The sequence below is a fragment of the Scyliorhinus torazame genome, chromosome 7 (assembly GCF_047496885.1).
Source record: "Scyliorhinus torazame isolate Kashiwa2021f chromosome 7, sScyTor2.1, whole genome shotgun sequence".
NCBI lineage: Eukaryota > Metazoa > Chordata > Chondrichthyes > Carcharhiniformes > Scyliorhinidae > Scyliorhinus > Scyliorhinus torazame.
Genome location: NC_092713.1, coordinates 61,055,932 through 61,074,546, shown reverse-complemented (window position 1 = coordinate 61,074,546; position 18,615 = coordinate 61,055,932). Strand labels below are relative to the sequence as shown.

The window sequence follows — 18,615 nt, the reverse complement described above, 5'->3', positions numbered from 1 at the left end:
GGTTCCATTTTTCTTTAACCTCAGGAGCAGGACCCCTTCTTGAAGATACTGGTATGTCTGCTCGCCCACCACTGTGGCTGAGGCCCCAGTGTCCACTTCCATTCATAATGCCCTTCCAGTTACCACAAATTGCACAGTGATCAGGGCTACTTTGCCCATTTTTACATTATTGACAGAAATAACTTTTCGATCCGCCACAGGACCATAAACCATACGGTTATTGGTGTTGTCCTGTTCGATCTACTAGTGCTAGGCAGGCTGTGCTTATATTTGCATTTATGTCTCAAATGTCCTTTTTTCCCCCCACGCCTGATGCATTCAGCTTCCTTAAATCTGCATAGGTCTGGGCGGGAGTTTGGCTTCCCCCACATCTGTAACACTCTGGGGTTTAATTGTCTATACCTTCTGGCTCTTCCAGTTCCCATATTCATTTCCTTATTTGGACAAGTGCCTTCACTCCTGGTACCACTGCTGCTTGTGGTTTCTCACCCTAAATGGTGAACTGTGCTGTTCAGGGCACTTTGTAACTCATGGCCACCCTTCTCCATGCTCTCTATGGCTAAAACAATCTCTAGAGCCTTTTTAAAATCTACTTCCAATTCTGCCAAAAGCTTCTTTTGTATGGCTTCATCATTAACGGCACATACTGAACCATCTCTTAGCATCTAATTTAACATAGTCCCAAAATCGCAATGCTCTGCAATCTTTTTGATCCTTGCCATGCAGGCTGCAATGGTGTCCCCTTGTCGAATTAAACTTGTAAAATTACTGGGGACTTGGGGTGGTTGTGTCCTTTGAGTAACTCTATGATCTCTGCGAATGTTTTGGTTTTGCGGACATTTAACTTTGAATCAGAATGTATGTTGGTTCCCTATTTCATTCGCACAAAAAAATAATTTTAATCGTTCCACATACTGTACCCAATCTTTTGTAGCAGGATCAAACGGCTCTAGGTTCTCCAAATGAGGCATTTCGACTGTTCTCTTTCTTGTAGGCGGAACTTGTCTGGATTGTTCGGCATCTCTTGCAATTGCATATTTCCACAAATTCTTGCAATCTGAGTAGCTGGCCTTTACCTCGTTGCCAATTTAAGAACTTCAAGAATTGGCTCCCCAGTTAACTTATAAGAAATGATTTGTTCCAACTATTTACAACTTTAAAACGGTCTTTCCATACTCAGCTCTAGGGTCCAAACTGCTCCGACAAGTCGCAATAAAACCTATCAAGTTGCAATGAATTTCCAACTCCCGTCCCTGATTGGACTGACGTGTCACATGACCCTTCCCCCAGCGAACGTCCCAAAAAGGGACTAGCTATACACAAACAATTATTAAAATAATGAATTAAATTTACCTTCATCATAATAGAAGAGTTTCATTGTCAGAGACACATCATTAGGAAGAATTTCAAGGCTCTGCATCAAGACAAACAGCTTACGAATGAGAAGGATGGAAGCTTTCTTTGTATCTTGAAGGCTTACGTGCTTGTTTTTGCTGTACAAATTTAAAGAGATTGGGGGTGAATGCCCTTGCAATTTTAAGTATATTTTTGGTGCATAATCAGGGCAGCAAACTTTCTGGCAGAAGAATTGCACAGAAGCCTATTATGCTGGTTTTCTACCATTAAATTCCCACTACCATTACATTCCATCACACTTGTAGCCTAATGCAACCATCAATTCACACGAGACAGAGTTGAAATGAACAGTGGCTTTAATCAACTAGAACAGTGCCTGCCTGTGACTGCTCTGCACTGAGAGCTGCCTACAGGGCAGCTGCTCTATATACCTCCCCTCAAGGAGGCGGGGCCCACAAGGGCACCAACATGATACAAGCGGTGTTATACAATACAATGGTCCATAGGTGGAGCCCACAAGGGCAAATACATAGTACAATGCAATACAGTGGTGAATGGTTGCCATAATAAGTTCACCACATTCACCCCCTGTTAAAAAATTGAAGTCCAGCATGGGTGAAGGGCTCACAGGTTGAGTCTGTCCGGTGCCTTGATCATGCGCTGAGATCGCCTGAGCTCTGGTTTTGCAGTGGGCACAGGTATCAAACTCGTCGGTGCAGGCATGGGTGTTGAACTCGTCGATGCGGGCATGAGTGTTGAACTCGTCGATGCGGGCACGGGTGTGGACTCCGGGAGTGTGTCTTCTGGAGCTTCATCCCTGTCGGCCGGCGATGCGGGGAGAGGGTATAGGAGGGGGTGTGGAGGCCATGTAGGGGCGGGGCGCTGTTCGGTGTAAGTTGGGGGGGGGGGGTAGGGGATGGTCGTAGGGGATCCTGTGGGTGCCAGGTCCCGGAGGGAGGCCGAATCTTGTCGGCCGTCGGGGTGCGCCACGTATGCATACTGGGGGTTGACGTGAAGGAGCTGGACCCTCTCTACCAGGGGGTCGGACTTATGGCTCCTCACGTGTTTCCGGAGGAGTACGGGCCCCGGTGTCTTCAGCCAGGCTGGAAGCGAGACCCCAGAGGTGGATTTCCCAGGGTAAACAAATAGGCGGTCATGAGGGGTCTCGTTCGTGGCTGTGCAAAGAAGTAACCTAATGGAGTGGAGTGCGTCGGGGTGGACCTCCTGCCAGTGGGAAACTGGGAGATTCCTAGACCGCAGGGCCAGGAGGACGGCCTTCCATATCGTCGCGTTCCCCCTCTCCACCAGCCCGTTTCCCCAGAGGTTGTAACTGGTAATCCTGCTCGAGGCGATGCCCTTACCGAGCAGGTACTGACGCAGTTAATCGCTCATAAACGAGGAGCCCCGGTCACTGTGGACGTAAGTGGGGAAACCGAACAAGATACTATGTAGGGCCTTAATGATGGTGGCCGCGGTCATGTCGGGGCAAGGGATTGCAAAGAGGAAGCGGGAGTACTCGTCAACGACGTTGAGGAAATACGCGTTGCGGTTGGTAGAGGGGAGGGGCCCTTTGAAGTCAATATTGAGGCGCTCGAAGGGCCGGGATGCCTTCGCCAGGTGGGCCTTATCCGGTCGATAGAAGTGTGGCTTACACTCCACGCAGATTTGGCAGTCCCTGGTCATGGCCCTGACTTCCTCGGTGGAGTAGGGCAGGTTGCGGGCCTTGATGTAGTGGATAAGCCGGGTGACCACTGGGTGGCAGAGGTCATTGTGGATGGCCCGGAGTCGGTCACCTTGCACGCTGGTGCATGTGCCGTGGGACAGGGCATCTGGGGGCTCATTGAGCTTCCCAGGACGATACACTATACGGTAATTATAGGTGGAGAGTTCGATCCTCCACCTCAAGATTTTATCGTTCTTGATCTTGCCCCGTTGTGTATTGTCGAACAAGAAGGCTACCGACCGTTGGTCAGTGACGAGGGCAAACCTCCTACCAGCGAGGTAGTGCCTCCAGTGTCGTACAGCTTCCACGATGGCTCGAGCTTCTTTTTCGACTGAGGAGTGTTGAATCTCGGAGGCATTGAGGGTACGGGAGAAAAATGCTACGGGCCTGCCTGCCTGCCTGGTTTAAGGGTGGCGGCGAGGGCAACCTCTGATCCGTCGCTCTCCACCTGGAAGGGAACGGACACGTCCACCGCGCGCATCACGGCTTTGGCAATATCTGCCTTGATGCAGCTGAAGGCCTGGCGGTCCTCAGCTGCCAGTGGGAAGATGGTAGCTTTGATCAGTGGGCGGGCTTTGTCCGCATAGTTGGGGACCCACTGGGCATAATAGGAAAAGAACCCGAGGCATCTTTTCAGGGCCTTGGGACAGTGGGGAAGGGGGAGTTGCAGGAGGGGGCGCATATGGTCGGGGTGGGGCCCTAGAACTCCGTTTTCCACGACATAGCCGAGGATGGCTAGTCTGGTTGTGCGGAAAACCTTGTTATAAGTGAGGTCAAGGGCTTGGGTGGTTTGGAGAAACTTCTGAAGGTTGGCGTCGTGGTCCTGCTGGTCGTGGCCGCAGATGGTGACGTTGTCCAAGTATGGAAATGTGGCCCGCAGCAGTACTGGTCTACCATTCGGTCCATCGTTCTTTGGAAGACCGAGACCCCGTTGGTGACGCCGAAGGAAGTGGAAGAGGTGACTGTCTGCCTCAAAGGCCGTGCAGTGGCGGTCCTCCGGGCGGATTGGGAGCTGGTGGTATGCGGACCTCAGATCTACCGTGGAGAACACCCGGTAGTGTGCAATCTGATTCACCATGTCCGCTATCCGGGGGAGGGGGTACGCATCGAGGTGCGTATACCGGTTTATGGTTTGGCAGTAATCTACACCCATCCGGTTCTTTTCCCCGGTCCTGACGACCACCACCTGGGCTCTCCAGGGGCTGTTACTGGCCTCGATGATCCCTTCCCGCAAGAGCCGCTGGACCTCGGACTTGATAAAAGTCATGTCCTGGATACTGTACCGCCTGCTCCTGGTTGCGACGGGTTTACAGTCGGCGGTGAGATTCTCCAATAACAGGGGAGGGTCGACCTTCAGGGTCGCGAGGCTACAAACGGTGGGGGGGGGGGGGGTAAGGGGCCCACCAAACTTTAGGGCCAGGCTCCTGAGGTTGCACTGGAAGACCAGTACCAACAGAAGAAGAGCGCAGAGATCGTGGAGTACATATAGTTTAAAGTTTGCGCATTCGACGCTCTGTATCGCGAGGTTCGCGACAGTGTACCCCCGGATCTACACTGAGTGCGATCCGGAAGCGAGGGAGATTGTTTGAAATGTGGGGGAGATTCGGAGAGAACAGTGCCTTACCGTGTCTGGGTGTACAAAGCTCTCCGTGCTCCAGGAGTCAAACAGGCAGGGCGTTTCGTGCCCATTGACCCGGACGGTCATCATGGAGTTCCTGAGGTGCTTTGGGCGTGACTGGTCGAGGGTGACCGTGCCGAGTTGCGGGTAGCCGGCGTGGTCAGATGTGGTGGGGTGGTCCCAAGTTGGCTGCCCCCGTCAGTCGCACGTGTCGGGCGGCGTTGAAGATGGCGGCCCCCGTCGGTTGCACGTGTCAGGCGGCGATGAAGGTGGCGGCCCCCATGAGTCGCATATGGCGGGCCGCGTGGGAGACGGTGGCCACGATGGCGGCCCCCGTGAGTCGCACGTGTTGTGTAGAGTCGAAGATGGCTGCCCCCACAGACAACACGAGGCGGGTGACGTGTCTGAAGGGGGCGGAGCCGCCAGGCATGCAGCCACACTGCGGGGTCTGCGGGCCTGTGAATCTGAGAGTCGGGCCTGTGATTTGGAGGACTTGGACCTGGCCAGGCAAGCTTGGCAAAGTGTCCTTCCTTGCCGCAGTCGCTACAGTTCGCATTCCGAGCCGGGCAACGCTGCCTGGGGTGCTGGTTGTGGCCACAAAAGTAGCAGGGCAGCCCCCCAGGTTGGGCGGGCAGCCGCGCGGCACAGGCCTGGGGTACTCTCTGGTCGGGTGTTCACAAGGGGGTCGCGTGGTCGGAGGGGAAAGCGTTGAGGCTCTGAAACACGACTTCTAGGGAGGTGGCTAGTTTTACCGTCTCTTCTAGGTCGAGGGCGCCCTTCTCGAGCAGGGGCTGTCTGACGTAGTTGGACCGGACTCCAGCCACGTAGGCGTCCCGGATGACGAGTTCCATGTGTTGCGAAGCCGTGACGGCCTTGTAGTTGCAGCTTCGCGCGAGGACTTTCAGGTCGCGCAAGTACTCCTCCAGCGGTTCCCCGGGGCGTTGGAGGCGAGTGGTGAGGAGATGCCATGTGAACACTTCATTCACCGGCCTCACGTATTGCCGCTTCAGGATCGCGAGCACGTCTGCGTATGTGGTCGCTTCCTCGATTTGCACGGAGATTCGATGGCTCACCCAGGCGTGGAGGAGGCTCAGCTTCTGTTCATTGGTGACGGAGGGCGAGGAGGAGGCGGCGAGGTAGGCCTCGAAACATCGGAGCCAGTGCGAAAAAACCCCTTTGGCTTCCGCGGCCTGTCGAGTTCCAGTCGGTCAGGTTCGGGGGCTGCTTCCATTACGATGTTGTAGTTGATTAAATTGATGCGACCATCAATTCACACGAGACAGAGAGTTGAAGTGAACAGTGGCTTTAATCAACTAGAACTGTGGCTGCCAGCGACTGCCCTGCACTGAGAGCCGCCTACAGGGCAGCTGCTCTATATACCTCCCCTCAAGGGGGCGGAGCACTCAAGGGCACCAACATGATACAAGCAGTGTATTACAATACAATGGTCCATAGGTGGAGCCCACAAGGGCAACAACATAGTACAATGCAATACAGTGGTGAATGGTTGCCATAATACGTTCACCACATAGCCTTTCCTGTAATTCTTGTGTGCCTTCATTTAAAGCTGTAAACCTGGAATTTACACCATATATGTACTCAAAAACAACCAAAATCTGGGCCCAAATAGTTTAAAAGCTTGTGGAACTTTGGATCTGAATGAGTTACTTGTCGAACTACAATATGCCAAAATCGCTTTGGATCATTTATACTGGTCCATCAAACCTTGCAGCCAAATGAATCCTGTCCAACAAATCTGGCTGCATCCCCAACTCCCAAATGAGAGTATCTGCCAATTGCGGTTCTTTGAGGATTCTCCTAAATCAGAATCTCTGAAATCCGGTTTTCAGGTACAGTATGAAATAAATTAATTTTTCTGGTCTTTTAAATGCTATTTTTAAAAAGTCTTCACCTGACCTACTATGAATTTTCTGTTTCTTTTAATACATTTTTATGGTACCAATGTTTATCACATTAAAAATTTAAAATGTTCCCTCAATCGCAGGTATTTAAACATGCTGAGCCTGATGTGCATGAATGATGATTAAATGAGTTGAAACTCAAATTTTAAGACTGAAGGAACAAATCCTAACTAACCAGGCGATCCTACAATACTAATAATAGCCAGATCATGCTCCGAATTGCAAAGGGATTGTGTGATTGGAAAAGCTGTGGCAGATGGAGTTCAAAGTGAATGTAGCTGGGCGGTGTGGAATAAGTTATGGGGCCCCGAGAGAGATTAGAATCTTTGCTATTGTAAAATGGTGAGAAGCTAGGAACTGTGGAGGAGGAGAGAGATTTTGGAGTTTATGTACATAAATCACTAAAAGCTAGTCGAAATTTAGGGGAGGTGGCGGCGTAGGTTAAACAGGTGATGAGAACAATGGCTACCGTGAAGCATGATGGTAAAAGATGGCTAATATTGTGCCGTGAGGCATGATGGTAAAAGAGGCTAACAGACTTGCGTGTATTTAAATTGCAACTCAGCAGAATGAATATTGTGGGAACAGACAGAACGACCAATTGCAACTACTCACTGATAACACTTTGTTTTGAAACAGCTAAAGCAAGGCTCCCAAGGGCGAATGAAGCCTATGTGCTACAGGATTATTATTATAGTAAATAGTTATACTTCTGAGGGGGGAAGAGTTATCTCCAAAAAGAAAGGGAGGTGTTTAATATGCTTTTAAGAGATTGTAGTATGACATCACGAAAAAAGATGCATGTCATGCAAGCCAGTTTATTTTCACTTTTGCTTATTGCAGAGCGTACATAGCTCGGTTGCTGGTGTCTTCCAGCTTTATGCCTCTGTATAAATGTTCCCACGTGTGTAATCTCAATCAATGAACTCTCAATATGTTTGCACAATCCCTTATGAACGATTGGTGCCTTTATATCATTATAAAAACACAACAATAGGGTAGATTGACAGAAACATTTTCTACAGGTGAAGCCCATTAATTACCTTAAAATATCCAGCTTTGGTCCATCTGCAGTGTACTTGAATTTAAACTGGTAAGATTCAATTATGCTCTGTAAGTCAATATGAGATAGTTATAGTTACCTGTCATTTGTACCCATAGACAAAAGTAAACATTTTTTTACATAAACATTTTTACAAAATATAAATGCTTACATTTGGATCCTCGGGATCTCTATGAACCTGAAAATTCAAATTCATGTAATTTGTACTATACAAAGACCATATTCTTAAAAAATGCACATTTAAATATAAAAATAAACAGACAAATATATTCATATATATGTCATGAACATTAAATAATCAATGAGGAATGACGAGTTTCCAGTCAATAATCAAGCCTTTTCTCCCCTTCTGACTAATGCATGACTTAACTGTCATGAATTCTCCCATTTTGTACGATTTTCTCCCTCTTCAATGTAGTAGTTTGACATGAATCATTAACCTTCCAATATCTTGCCCAAATTGTTATTCTTTATGGGTGAGCTAAGCCAATTGCCCTAATATTCATGGGGCTGTGAATTAAGAACAGGAGGAAGGAGTTTGGGGACATAAACTCCAGGTTTCTTGAAAGTCCTATTTTAATTGAAGGAGATCTTTTAGATTTTTCTCCAGAATTTCTGTCCAACAGCCAGCCTGTTTGGGAGGCATCCCAAGACTTTTGGGTGGGAAAGCCTGCACAGCATAAGCATGCAGCTGAAGACATCTAATTTTGACACAAAGGTGGGGAAGAATCTGTGTTTAGGTGTGGAGTGACTTCGATATCGCCATCTCGGGGTTCAGAGAAAGATTAAGGATTAGAGGTTTTGGAAGTAGCGAGTAGCAGTTTGGGGGAGGAGGTGGGGTGATGAGAGTTTATAGGGTACCTTTGTGGTATGGGAGGAAACATTCTGGTTCATCCTGGCCCATAAGCAATGTGTAAAGGCCCTTCCCTAATAGGTTTAAGCACATCTTGCCATCTTTTACGTACATGGTTTCCCAAGGCTAGTTAAAATAGAAAGGTTGTTAAAATAGAGGCGTGCCGGGTCCTTAAAAGCTTTCAATGACCAACCCACCTCCTGAGAGCAGATAGGTTGCCCATACCTCTTCAACATGTTGAAACAAAAATTGGGTATGTTTAAAGTTTTGAAATTCTTAAAATGTTAACTTCTCGCCTGCCCCAATCCCATCTATTTTGGAGAGTTAACATAACCTCCAATAAGTTTAGGCTCACCCATGCTTCAGCTGGTTTGCAGTGAATAGTTGGTTCCTACAAACCAGTAAGATTACAGGCTTGATCCCTAGTTTGTGCTGAGTTAACTGATCCAGCTGTTGTTGCAACAGAGACACAAACAGGCCAGTGTGGTTTATTTAAACTGAGGAACATCAGCTATGGCTTCCAATCAGGATCTATTGGTCTCTACTGGAGATGCATTTGTGTGGACATTGGATGAATGTGGGATTAGGCACTATTGTGATGTCCCCATGGTTGACTGCACACATTAAGAATGGCCACTTGAGGGTAACAAAGCCAGGAATCAACACCCTCTGGAGAGGAGGAAGGAAAAAAAAAATTTGGAAAAGAGAAGAAAAACTATAGGAACTTTGTACTTACAACCTGAAAAAACAGGCCTAAGTGTATTATATTCAATGCAGTTGCAATCTTAGGAGATAGAAGTTGTCATACTTACAATTCCTTCAGTGTAATGAATATTTAGAAACTGGACAATTTGTTTACATAATAAGCTCAGCACATATGTGCAAATGACAAGGCTGAGGCATTCGCAACAATCTTCAGCCAGAAGAGAGGGTAGCAGTGGAAGGATGTTTTTCCGAATCGAGGTCTGTAACTAGTGGTGTTCCGCAGGGATCGGTACTGGGACCTCTGCTGTTTGTAATATATATGAATGACTTGAAAGAAAACCTAGCTGGTCTGATTAGCAAATTTGCGGATGATACTAAAATTGCAGGAGTTGGGGATAGTGATGAAGATTGTCAGAGAATACAGCAGGATATAGATAGGTTGCAAAATTGGGCGGAGAAATGGCAGACGGAATCTAACCCAGACAAATGCAAGATGATGGATTTTGGTAGATCCAATTCAGGTGGGAGCTATAAAATAAATGGCAGAACCATCAGGAGCATAGACACACAGAGAGATCGGAGCATGCAGGTCCATAGATCCTTTAAAGTGGCAACACAGGTGGAAATGGTGGTAAAGAAAGCATATGGCATGCTTGCCTTCATCGAATGGAGTATCGGGTATAAAAGCTCGCAAGTTATGTTACAGTTATATAGAACGTTGGTTGGGCCACATTTGGAATACTGTGTCCAATTCTGGTCACCACACTACCAGAAGGAGGTGGAGGCTTTAGAGAGAGTACAGAAAAGGTTTACCAGGATGTTGCCTGGTATGGAGGGTATGAACTGTGACGAGATTGAATAAACTGGGATTGTTCTCCCTAGAGAGACGGAGGCTGAGAGGCAACCTGTTAGAAGTTTTTTAAATGATATGGGGTATAGATAGGGTGAACAGTTGGAGGCTTTTTCCCAGGGCGGAAATGACAATTACAAGGAGGCACAAGTTCAAGGTGAGGGGGGATAGGTTCAGTGGAGATGTGCGGAGGAAGTTTTTTTACACAGAGGGTGGTGGTGGCCTGGAATGCACTGCCAAGTGAGGTGGTTGAGCCAGATACATTAGCGAACTTTAAGACTTAGCTGGATAGACACATGAACAGATGGGGTATAAAAGAATATAGGCGGTTGGTCAGATAGGACATGTGATCGCCGCAGGCTGGGAGGGCCGAAGGGCCTGTTCCTGTGCTGTACTGTTCTTTGATGTACTGCAGTAACTCACCAAGGTTCCTCAGACAGCACCTTCCAAACCACGACCACTACCATCTAGAAGGACAAGAGCAGCAGATACCTGGGCACCCCATCACCTGGAGGTTCCCCTCCAGGTCACTCACCACCCAGACTTGGAAATATATCACCGTTCCTTCACTGTCCCTCCCTAATAGCACAGTGGGTGTACCTATACCTCAAGGACTGCAGCAGTTCAAGAAGGCAACTCACCACCACCTTCTGAAGGGCAACTAAGGATGGGGAATAAATGTTGGCCTAACCAGCGACGCCCACGTTTCAGCAATTAATTTTTTTAAATAGTAGACTTTAATGCCCCACTAAATGTTGGTGCATTTGTTTTCTTTTAAAATAAATACTAGTGTATCAAACACTATTTATAAATAAAAGCAGAAAATTCTGGAAATCAGCATTAGGTTTGCTAGCATCTGTAAAGAGAAAGAACTTGCACTTATATAGTGCCCCTCATGACATCAAAATGAGATTCAGGGGTAAATGTCAGCTAGGATATGAGGAGAAATTCTCTGCTCTTCTCTAAGTAGTGCGTAGTGCCACAAATTCTTTAATGTCCACCTGAGAAGGCAGCCAGGACATTGAGTTGATATTTAATTTGAAATATTTCATAATCCTTTGAACAAAACTTTAAAACATTTTTTTCTTTTTACAGTTAATGTCAAACATGCTGTGCATTTCCAACATTTTCTACTGGAATTGTATTTTCCAACTTACTCATTATTTTCATCCTTATTTTAAAATTATTTTATTAATACCTTCAGTAGTCTAATGCCATTACTGTGTCAACTTTCATTTTCCAACATGTACTTTTAAAAAAAATGTCATCCTTAACTAGAAATAATGTTATTAGTAGTTTCAGGAGAGTAATGTCATTACTGTATCAACTTTCATCCACTTTGCCTTGTTGAATACGAGGTACCAGAACAATGATCTTAGAAATCTGAATGCATTCCTAGTTTCAAAATCTTATGTCTAATAACAAACAGGTAAATTTTTGAAATGTACTTACTCCCAGAATAATTGTTCGCAGCTATTAATGAACAAAAACATAAAAGAAACTTGTTTTACTTGGCTTAAGGGATAAATAATTACTGTTCATGTAAACCTGCGACATTTAAACTAATCCTTGTAAACTGAAATGAAATAGACATAGGCAGAATTTTTCCCATTCAGCAAAGTCCGATGGCATGCGCGAAAAGTGCCTTTTAACCGGCTGGCGCAATGGTGGGTTTTTGCGCCGTATTTTGTTAGGCACTTTGAAAAAACATTTCTCCACAGGATTCACTCTGATTTGCCCACCCTGTCAACACTTTAATTATGGAGGTGCTCCATTTAAATGCTGCCCCAAAGCTCACTACCACTTCTTCTTGGTCCATGGCTACTAATGGTTGCAAGGATGTCTGCCTCCAGGTTCTGTAGCCATCTGGGATGGCCACTTCCAACTAATCACAAAGCAACTTGCAAAGACTGATGGGTAAAGTGGACAAGCCAAGAGTCAGGCAGGTTCTGAGCCTGAAATGCATATTTGTCAGCAAAGTCCAGACGGTATCGAAACCCCGTTCCATTAGCATGTTAATCAGGCCGATTAGCAGGTGATGGCCCATCTCCCCCAACACAAAGGACTGGTACTCCAGCTACCGGGACAGTCTCAGACTTTTCGGCGCCATTCCCTGTCCAAGGGAAACACAAACAACGGGGTCAATGACCGCTTGAAACTCGCCCAGTCATCTAGATCCCCGCCCATTTATTGGCTAAGGAATCGAATGGAGTGATCAAGGATCACCCAATTAGTAAGGCCCAAATCGAAGGACTGCCTAAAAAAGCGCAAAAGCCCCCAAGTATAAAGAAAGAGTTCGCAATATGGTCGCTCTCTTTTGGCCTTGGTACCCCGGTCACGGCCATTGTCAACTGCAGCAACACCAGAAGCAAGTTCGAGTTCAACGCCCACTACCAGAAGGACGAGCCCAGCCGAGCAGCAGTTACCACTTCGGACCCAAGAGATCCTGAACAGCGGCCACTGTTTCCTGAACTGAACCAGGTGCCCGAAGTGAAGTACAGGTTGTCTTAGTAATAGTAGTAATTACCTAGTAGTGTATGTTGCATGATTGATTGTATGTAAATAAAGTACCCTTGACCTTGAACTAACTAACTGGTGTTTGGCTCTTTGATCAATAGCCGGTTGAAACTTGTGGTCGTATCATTCGATACCTGGCAACTCTCAGCATTCGGACATGGCAAATTTACTGATTGCCCTAATTGGAACAGAGCCAGAGTAAAGAGCATAGTAAGGAGGAATCGGCAATAGTTCTCAGATGCCTCCTTCAACAGGTTGAAGAATGAAATTGAGGTGTGTCGTGACATCCTCTACCCTTGCACAGTGAGGAGACCAGCCAGCAGGGACACCAACCAGAGGCGGAATTATACTTAAACACAGCGCAGCAGCCCGAGCCTGGCCACTGGAGGGAGAGCATATTGAGAGGTGGCTGAGCGTGCCCCCAAAAGTGTAAGTTCGCCTCTGCTGCAAAGCCTTCAGCAAGATGAGGAGGGGAGCAGCGGGACGACTTTCGACCTCGAGACCAGGGCTGAGAAGGGCGGATAACCAACCAAAAGGAACAGAGGGCATCAGGCAAGATTTCCAGCAACAGCAGCCAGCCAGGACTACACGCAGTCGTTGTGGGCCGCGACTTGGCCACCCAAGCAAGAGCCGAGAGGTCAGCAGAGCAACAGTTGGGAGATGGGAAGAAGGCCAGACAATCACAAGCGTCGTGTCTCGGGGAATCGGACAGCATCAGCCAGTGAGGCGACTCGACCAGAACCAAAGGTCAGCCAGGCAGCAGGACAGACAGTGAGAGGGCTGGATAGCAATCAGACAGAGCAGCGAGGGTGAGATTTTGGGTTTCTGTGCCTTGCATTGTGTGAGCTGAGGGTGGCTGGTTCAGGAGGGCATTGACGTCATTCAGGGTGAGGCTCAACATCATTATGGGCAAGGCTTGATATCATTGGGGCGGAGCGCAATGTCATTGGGGACAGGATTCAATATCATTGGGAGCGGGCTGCCATGTAACCAGGGGGCAGGGTATGATGTGAGGCCCCTGCAAAGGAGAGTGCGGGGTCCCCAAAGGTATAAATCCACCTCTCACACCAACCCAGCATGGGAGGTGACAGCGGTGGGCAGTGGCATCGCATTGTAGAGGAGAACAGGCATCCAGTGCTAGAAAAGGATAAATGATCTTTTCTGTTCTGCCAGGGTAAGTCTCTCTTCCCATCACTCTCAATTCTCACAGCCATTACACATCCATAGGGAGTTCACTCACTGTCAGGTCAAGGGACACCATTATTCGCTCTCCCTTGCGGGTCATCTCTTCATCACTTCACTGCCTCCACTCACCATCCATACATGCCAGGTATCCTTATCATCTGCCCTGGCACGTAACCTGCTTACACTCTGTCCATCTGTTTTCATGGAGGACAAGCTGGCATCCAGTAAGAAGGAGAGATTCCAGGCAGGCAGGGGGATGCCCGAGTTTAAAGTTCACTCCGACTTCAAGGAGAGAGTCCTCCAGCTGGCCAAGGAGGAAGTCCACTCCGGTGCCGATGGTGAGAGGTGCTGCGATAAACCAAGAAAGGATCCAGTTCAGCATCACACAAAATTGATGTGAGTCAGGCCTTCTGTATCTGAAGGCCCCTGCCATGCACTAATAAGATCTCCCTTATCTAGTAGGCATATCCGGGGAGTAGCCCAGGGAGTCCACCAGCCGGGTCCAAGAGAGCTCACACACCAGCCAAGATGTTTCTATGACATGGACATTTATGAACTGTCACAGCTTTCACCCATACCTTCTACTAACGGAGAGAAACACACCTCAGTGGGAACTAGTTTTAGAGAATGGAAGAGTCCTATCACCTTCTGTCCAAGGAGATAGTGCCAACACTCCGAGGCAACCAGGTCAACAGAGCGAGGGTAGTAGCCGCAGTGGAGACTTTGGTGCAGGGCCTCTGTCCTTTCATGGTGCAGTACTTGCATTCCATGGTGCAGGACAGGGAATCCATGAGGCACACACTTGTGGACATCCATGAGTGCCCATGTCAGAGGAAGGCGAGGCTCCTCGAGCTCTCTTCAACTGCCCCTCTATCTCGAAGAGGAATCCAGGGGTCCTTGGGCACACATAGGGAGGAGGAGCAGCTGGTGGACAGCCAAGGGCCTTTCACCCAGGTGACTCTGGGAGTGCCCAGTCTATCCAAACCTCTTCCTGTGACCATTTCAGCTCCAGAGGCGGAGGTGGGTGGCACTGTCACACAGAAGGATCCTGAAAGCTGGTTCCTCTGCCATGGATGCACAAAGACGTAGCAATAGACCGTAAGACATAGGAGCAGAATTAGGCCACTCAGCCCATCGAGTCTGCTCCGCCATTCAATCATGGCTGATATTTTCCTCATCGCCATTCTCCTGCCTTCTCCCCATAACCCCTGATCCCCATATTAATCAAAAACCCACCTATCTCTGTCTGAAAGACACTCAGTGATATGGGGCGTGATTCTCCAAAATGGAGACAGAGTGTTCGCGCCATCGGCGCGAAACGGGCGCGGGCAGTAGCGATTCTGGCCCCCACAGGGGGCCAGCATGGCGCTGGAGCGGTTCACGCCGCTGCAGCGGGAGCGGTTCACGCCGCTCCAGCGTCCCTTCCCAGCGCCAAATGGGCGCCACGCCACCCTGCGCATGCGCAGTTGGTCCGTGCCAACCCGCACATGCGCAGTTGGCCATACTAACCCGCAAATGCGCGGGGGACTTCCTCAGCCCACCGACCCCGATGCAACATGGCGTGGGGGTTCAGGGGCCGGCCGCGTAATAAAATAGGACCGGGGCTGGTGATGGCCGGCCCGCCGATCGGTGGGCCTCGATCGGGGGCCAGACCCCATCGGAGGCGCCCCCCCCGGTGAAGGAGCACCCTTCCCCGCCCCACAGGCCGCTCCCCCCGACCCTACGCGGAGAGTTTCCGCTGGCTGCGAGCAGGGGTGAACAGCGCCGGCGGGACTCTGCCGTTTCCGCGCTGCTGCTCGGTCCATCAAGGCCGGAGAATTGGCAGCCCAGCCCCAGACAGCGGGCCACGATCGGCGTCGTGCCAAATGCACCGGCGCAAATGGCGCCGATTCGCCGCTCCTCGGAGAATTGTCTGCCGGCGTCGGAACGTCGCCGCGGGAAGAAATGGCGCGAACGGCGATTCTCCCATACAGCGCGGCATGGGAGAATCGCGCCCATGGCCTCCACAGCCTTCTGCAGCAAAGAGTTCCACAGATTCACCACCATCTGGCTGAAGAAATTCCTCCTCATCTCGGTTTTAAAGGATCTTCCCTTTAGTCTGAGGTTGTGCCCTCTGGTTCTAGGTTTTCTTACAAATGGAAACATCGTCTCCACGTCCACTCTATCCAGGCCTCGCAGTATCCTGTAAGTTTAAATAAGATCCCCCTCATCCTTCTAAACCCCAATGAGTACGGACCTAGAGTCCTCAACTGTTCCTCATATGACAAGCTTTTCATTCCAGGGATCATTCTTGTGAACCTCCTCTAGACCCTTTCCAAGGGCAGCACATCCTTCCTTAGATTCAGGGCTCAAAGCTGCTCACAATACTCCAAATGGGGTCTGACCAGAACCATGCACAGCCTCAGAAGTACATCCCTGCTCTTGTATTCTTGCACTTTCGACATGAATGCTAACATTTGCAATAACTGCCGACAATCTGCACGTTAACCTTAAGAGAGTCTTGAATAAGGACTCCTAAGTCCTTGCTCACTGTTGAAGGGGATGTATATTCTTCCCCACTCAAACAATTGTGCAGGAAAATCATAGCAGTCATTGAATGAGGTCAGTGCGCCAAGGGGTAACTGTTGAGCAGCAATCAGTGACACTCACATGCATCAGTAGTGACTTAGTGCGGAATGCGGAATATTTGGCTAATGGTAAAGTTCTTGAAAGTGTGGATGAGCAGAGGGATCTAGGTGTCCATGTACATAGATCCCTGAAAGTTGCCACCCAGGTTGATAGGGTTGTGAAGAAGGCCTATGGAGTGTTGGCCTTTATTGGTAGAGGGATTGAGTTCCGGAGTCGGGAGGTCATGTTGCAGCTGTACAGAACTCTGGTACGGCCGCATTTGGAGTATTGCGTACAGTTCTGGTCACCGCATTATAGGAAGGACGTGGAGGCTTTGGAGCGGGTGCAGAGGAGATTTACCAGGATGTTGCCTGGTATGGAGGGAAAATCTTATGAGGAAAGGCTGATGGACTTGAGGTTGTTTTCGTTGGAGAGAAGGTTAAGAGGAGACTTAATAGAGGCATACAAAATGATCAGGGAGTTGGATAGGGTGGACAGTAAGAGCCTTCTCCCGCGGATGGATATGGCTGGCACGAGGGGACATAACTTTAAACTGAGGGGTAATAGATATAGGACAGAGGTCAGAGGTAGGTTCTTTTTTTTTTATTAAATATTTTATTGAAAATTTTTGGTCAACCAACACAGTACATTGTGCATCCTTTACACAATATTATAACAACACAAATAACAATGACCTATTTTATAAACAAAAATGAATAAATAATAAATAACAAAAATGAAAACTAGCCCTAATTGGCAACTGCCTTGTCACAAGTAACACTCTCCAAAAATATAATTTAACAGTCCAATATATAATTATCTGTAGCAACGACCTATACATACTATACAGTATATATTAACAACCCTGAGAGTCCTTCTGGTTCCTCCTCCCCCCCCCCCCCCCCCCCCCCCCCCGATCCTGGGCTGCTGCTGCTGCCTTCTTTTTCCCATTCCGTCTATCTTTCTGCGAGGTATTCGACGAACGGTTGCCACCGCCTGGTGAACCCTTGAGCCGACCCCCTTAGGACGAACTTAATCCGCTCTAGCTTCATAAACCCCGCCATGTCATTTATCCAGGTCTCCACCCCCGGGGGCTTGGCTTCTTTCCACATTAGCAATATCCTGCACCGGGCTACTAGGGACGCAAAGGCCAAAACATCGGCCTCTCTCGCCTCCTGCACTCCCGGATCTTGTGCAACCCCAAATATAGCCAACCCCCAGCTTGGTTCGACCCGGACTCCTACTACTTTTGAAAGCACCTTTGTCACCCCCATCCAAAACCCCTGTAGTGCCGGGCATGACCAAAACATATGGGTATGATTCGCTGGGCTTCTCGAGCACCTCGCACACCTATCCTCCACCCCAAAAAATTTACTGAGCCGTGCTCCAGTCATATGTGCCCTGTGTAATACCTTAAACTGAATCAGGCTTAGCCTGGCACACGAGGACGACGGGTTTACCCTGCTTAGGGCATCTGCCCACAGCCCCTCCTCGATCTCCTCCCCCAGCTCTTCTTCCCATTTCCCTTTTAGTTCATCTACCATAGTCTCCCCTTCGTCCCTCATTTCCCTATATATATCTGACACTTTACCATCCCCCACCCATGTCTTTGAGATCACTCTGTCCTGCACCTCTTGTGTCGGGAGCTGCGGGAATTCCCTCACCTGTTGCCTCGCAAAAGCCCTCAGTTGCATATACCTGAATGCATTCCCTTGGGGCAACCCATATTTCTCGGTCAGCGCTCCCAGACTCGCGAACTTCCCATCCACAAACAGATCTTTCAGTTGCGTTATTCCTGATCTTTGCCACATTCCATATCCCCCATCCATTCCCCCCGGGGCAAACCTATGGTTGTTTCTTATCGGGGACCCCCCCAAGGCTCCAGCCTTTCCCCTATGCCGTCTCCACTGTCCCCAAATCTTCAGTGTAGCCACCACCACCGGGCTTGTGGTGTAGTTCCTCGGTGAGAACGGCAATGGGGCTGTCACCATAGCCTGTAGGCTAGTCCCCCTACAGGACGCCCTCTCTAATCTCTTCCACGCCGCTCCCTCCTCCTCTCCCATCCACTTACTCACCATTGAAATATTAGCGGCCCAATAATACTCACTTAGGCTCGGTAGTGCCAGCCCCCCCCATCCCTGCTACGCTGTAAGAATCCCTTCCTCACTCTCGGGGTCTTCCCGGCCCACACAAAACCCATGATGCTCTTTTCAATC

At 48.9% G+C, this 18,615-nt stretch overlaps 1 protein-coding gene across 4 annotated transcripts in view; it reads right to left on the bottom strand.

The window, feature by feature from the left end:
• LOC140426254 (HORMA domain-containing protein 1-like) overlaps positions 1-18,615 on the bottom strand; it is a 128,860-nt gene that overhangs the window by 38,852 nt on the left and 71,393 nt on the right. For all 4 annotated transcript variants that reach the window (XM_072510777.1, XM_072510778.1, XM_072510776.1 and 1 more), the window contains 4 exons: positions 11,543-11,563; positions 7,834-7,860; positions 7,663-7,730; positions 1,354-1,493 (listed from right to left, as the gene is read on the bottom strand). In XM_072510777.1, coding sequence (XP_072366878.1) covers positions 1,354-1,493; positions 7,663-7,730; positions 7,834-7,860; positions 11,543-11,563 — 256 coding nt within the window. The remainder of the gene's footprint in view (positions 1-1,353; positions 1,494-7,662; positions 7,731-7,833; positions 7,861-11,542; positions 11,564-18,615) is intronic.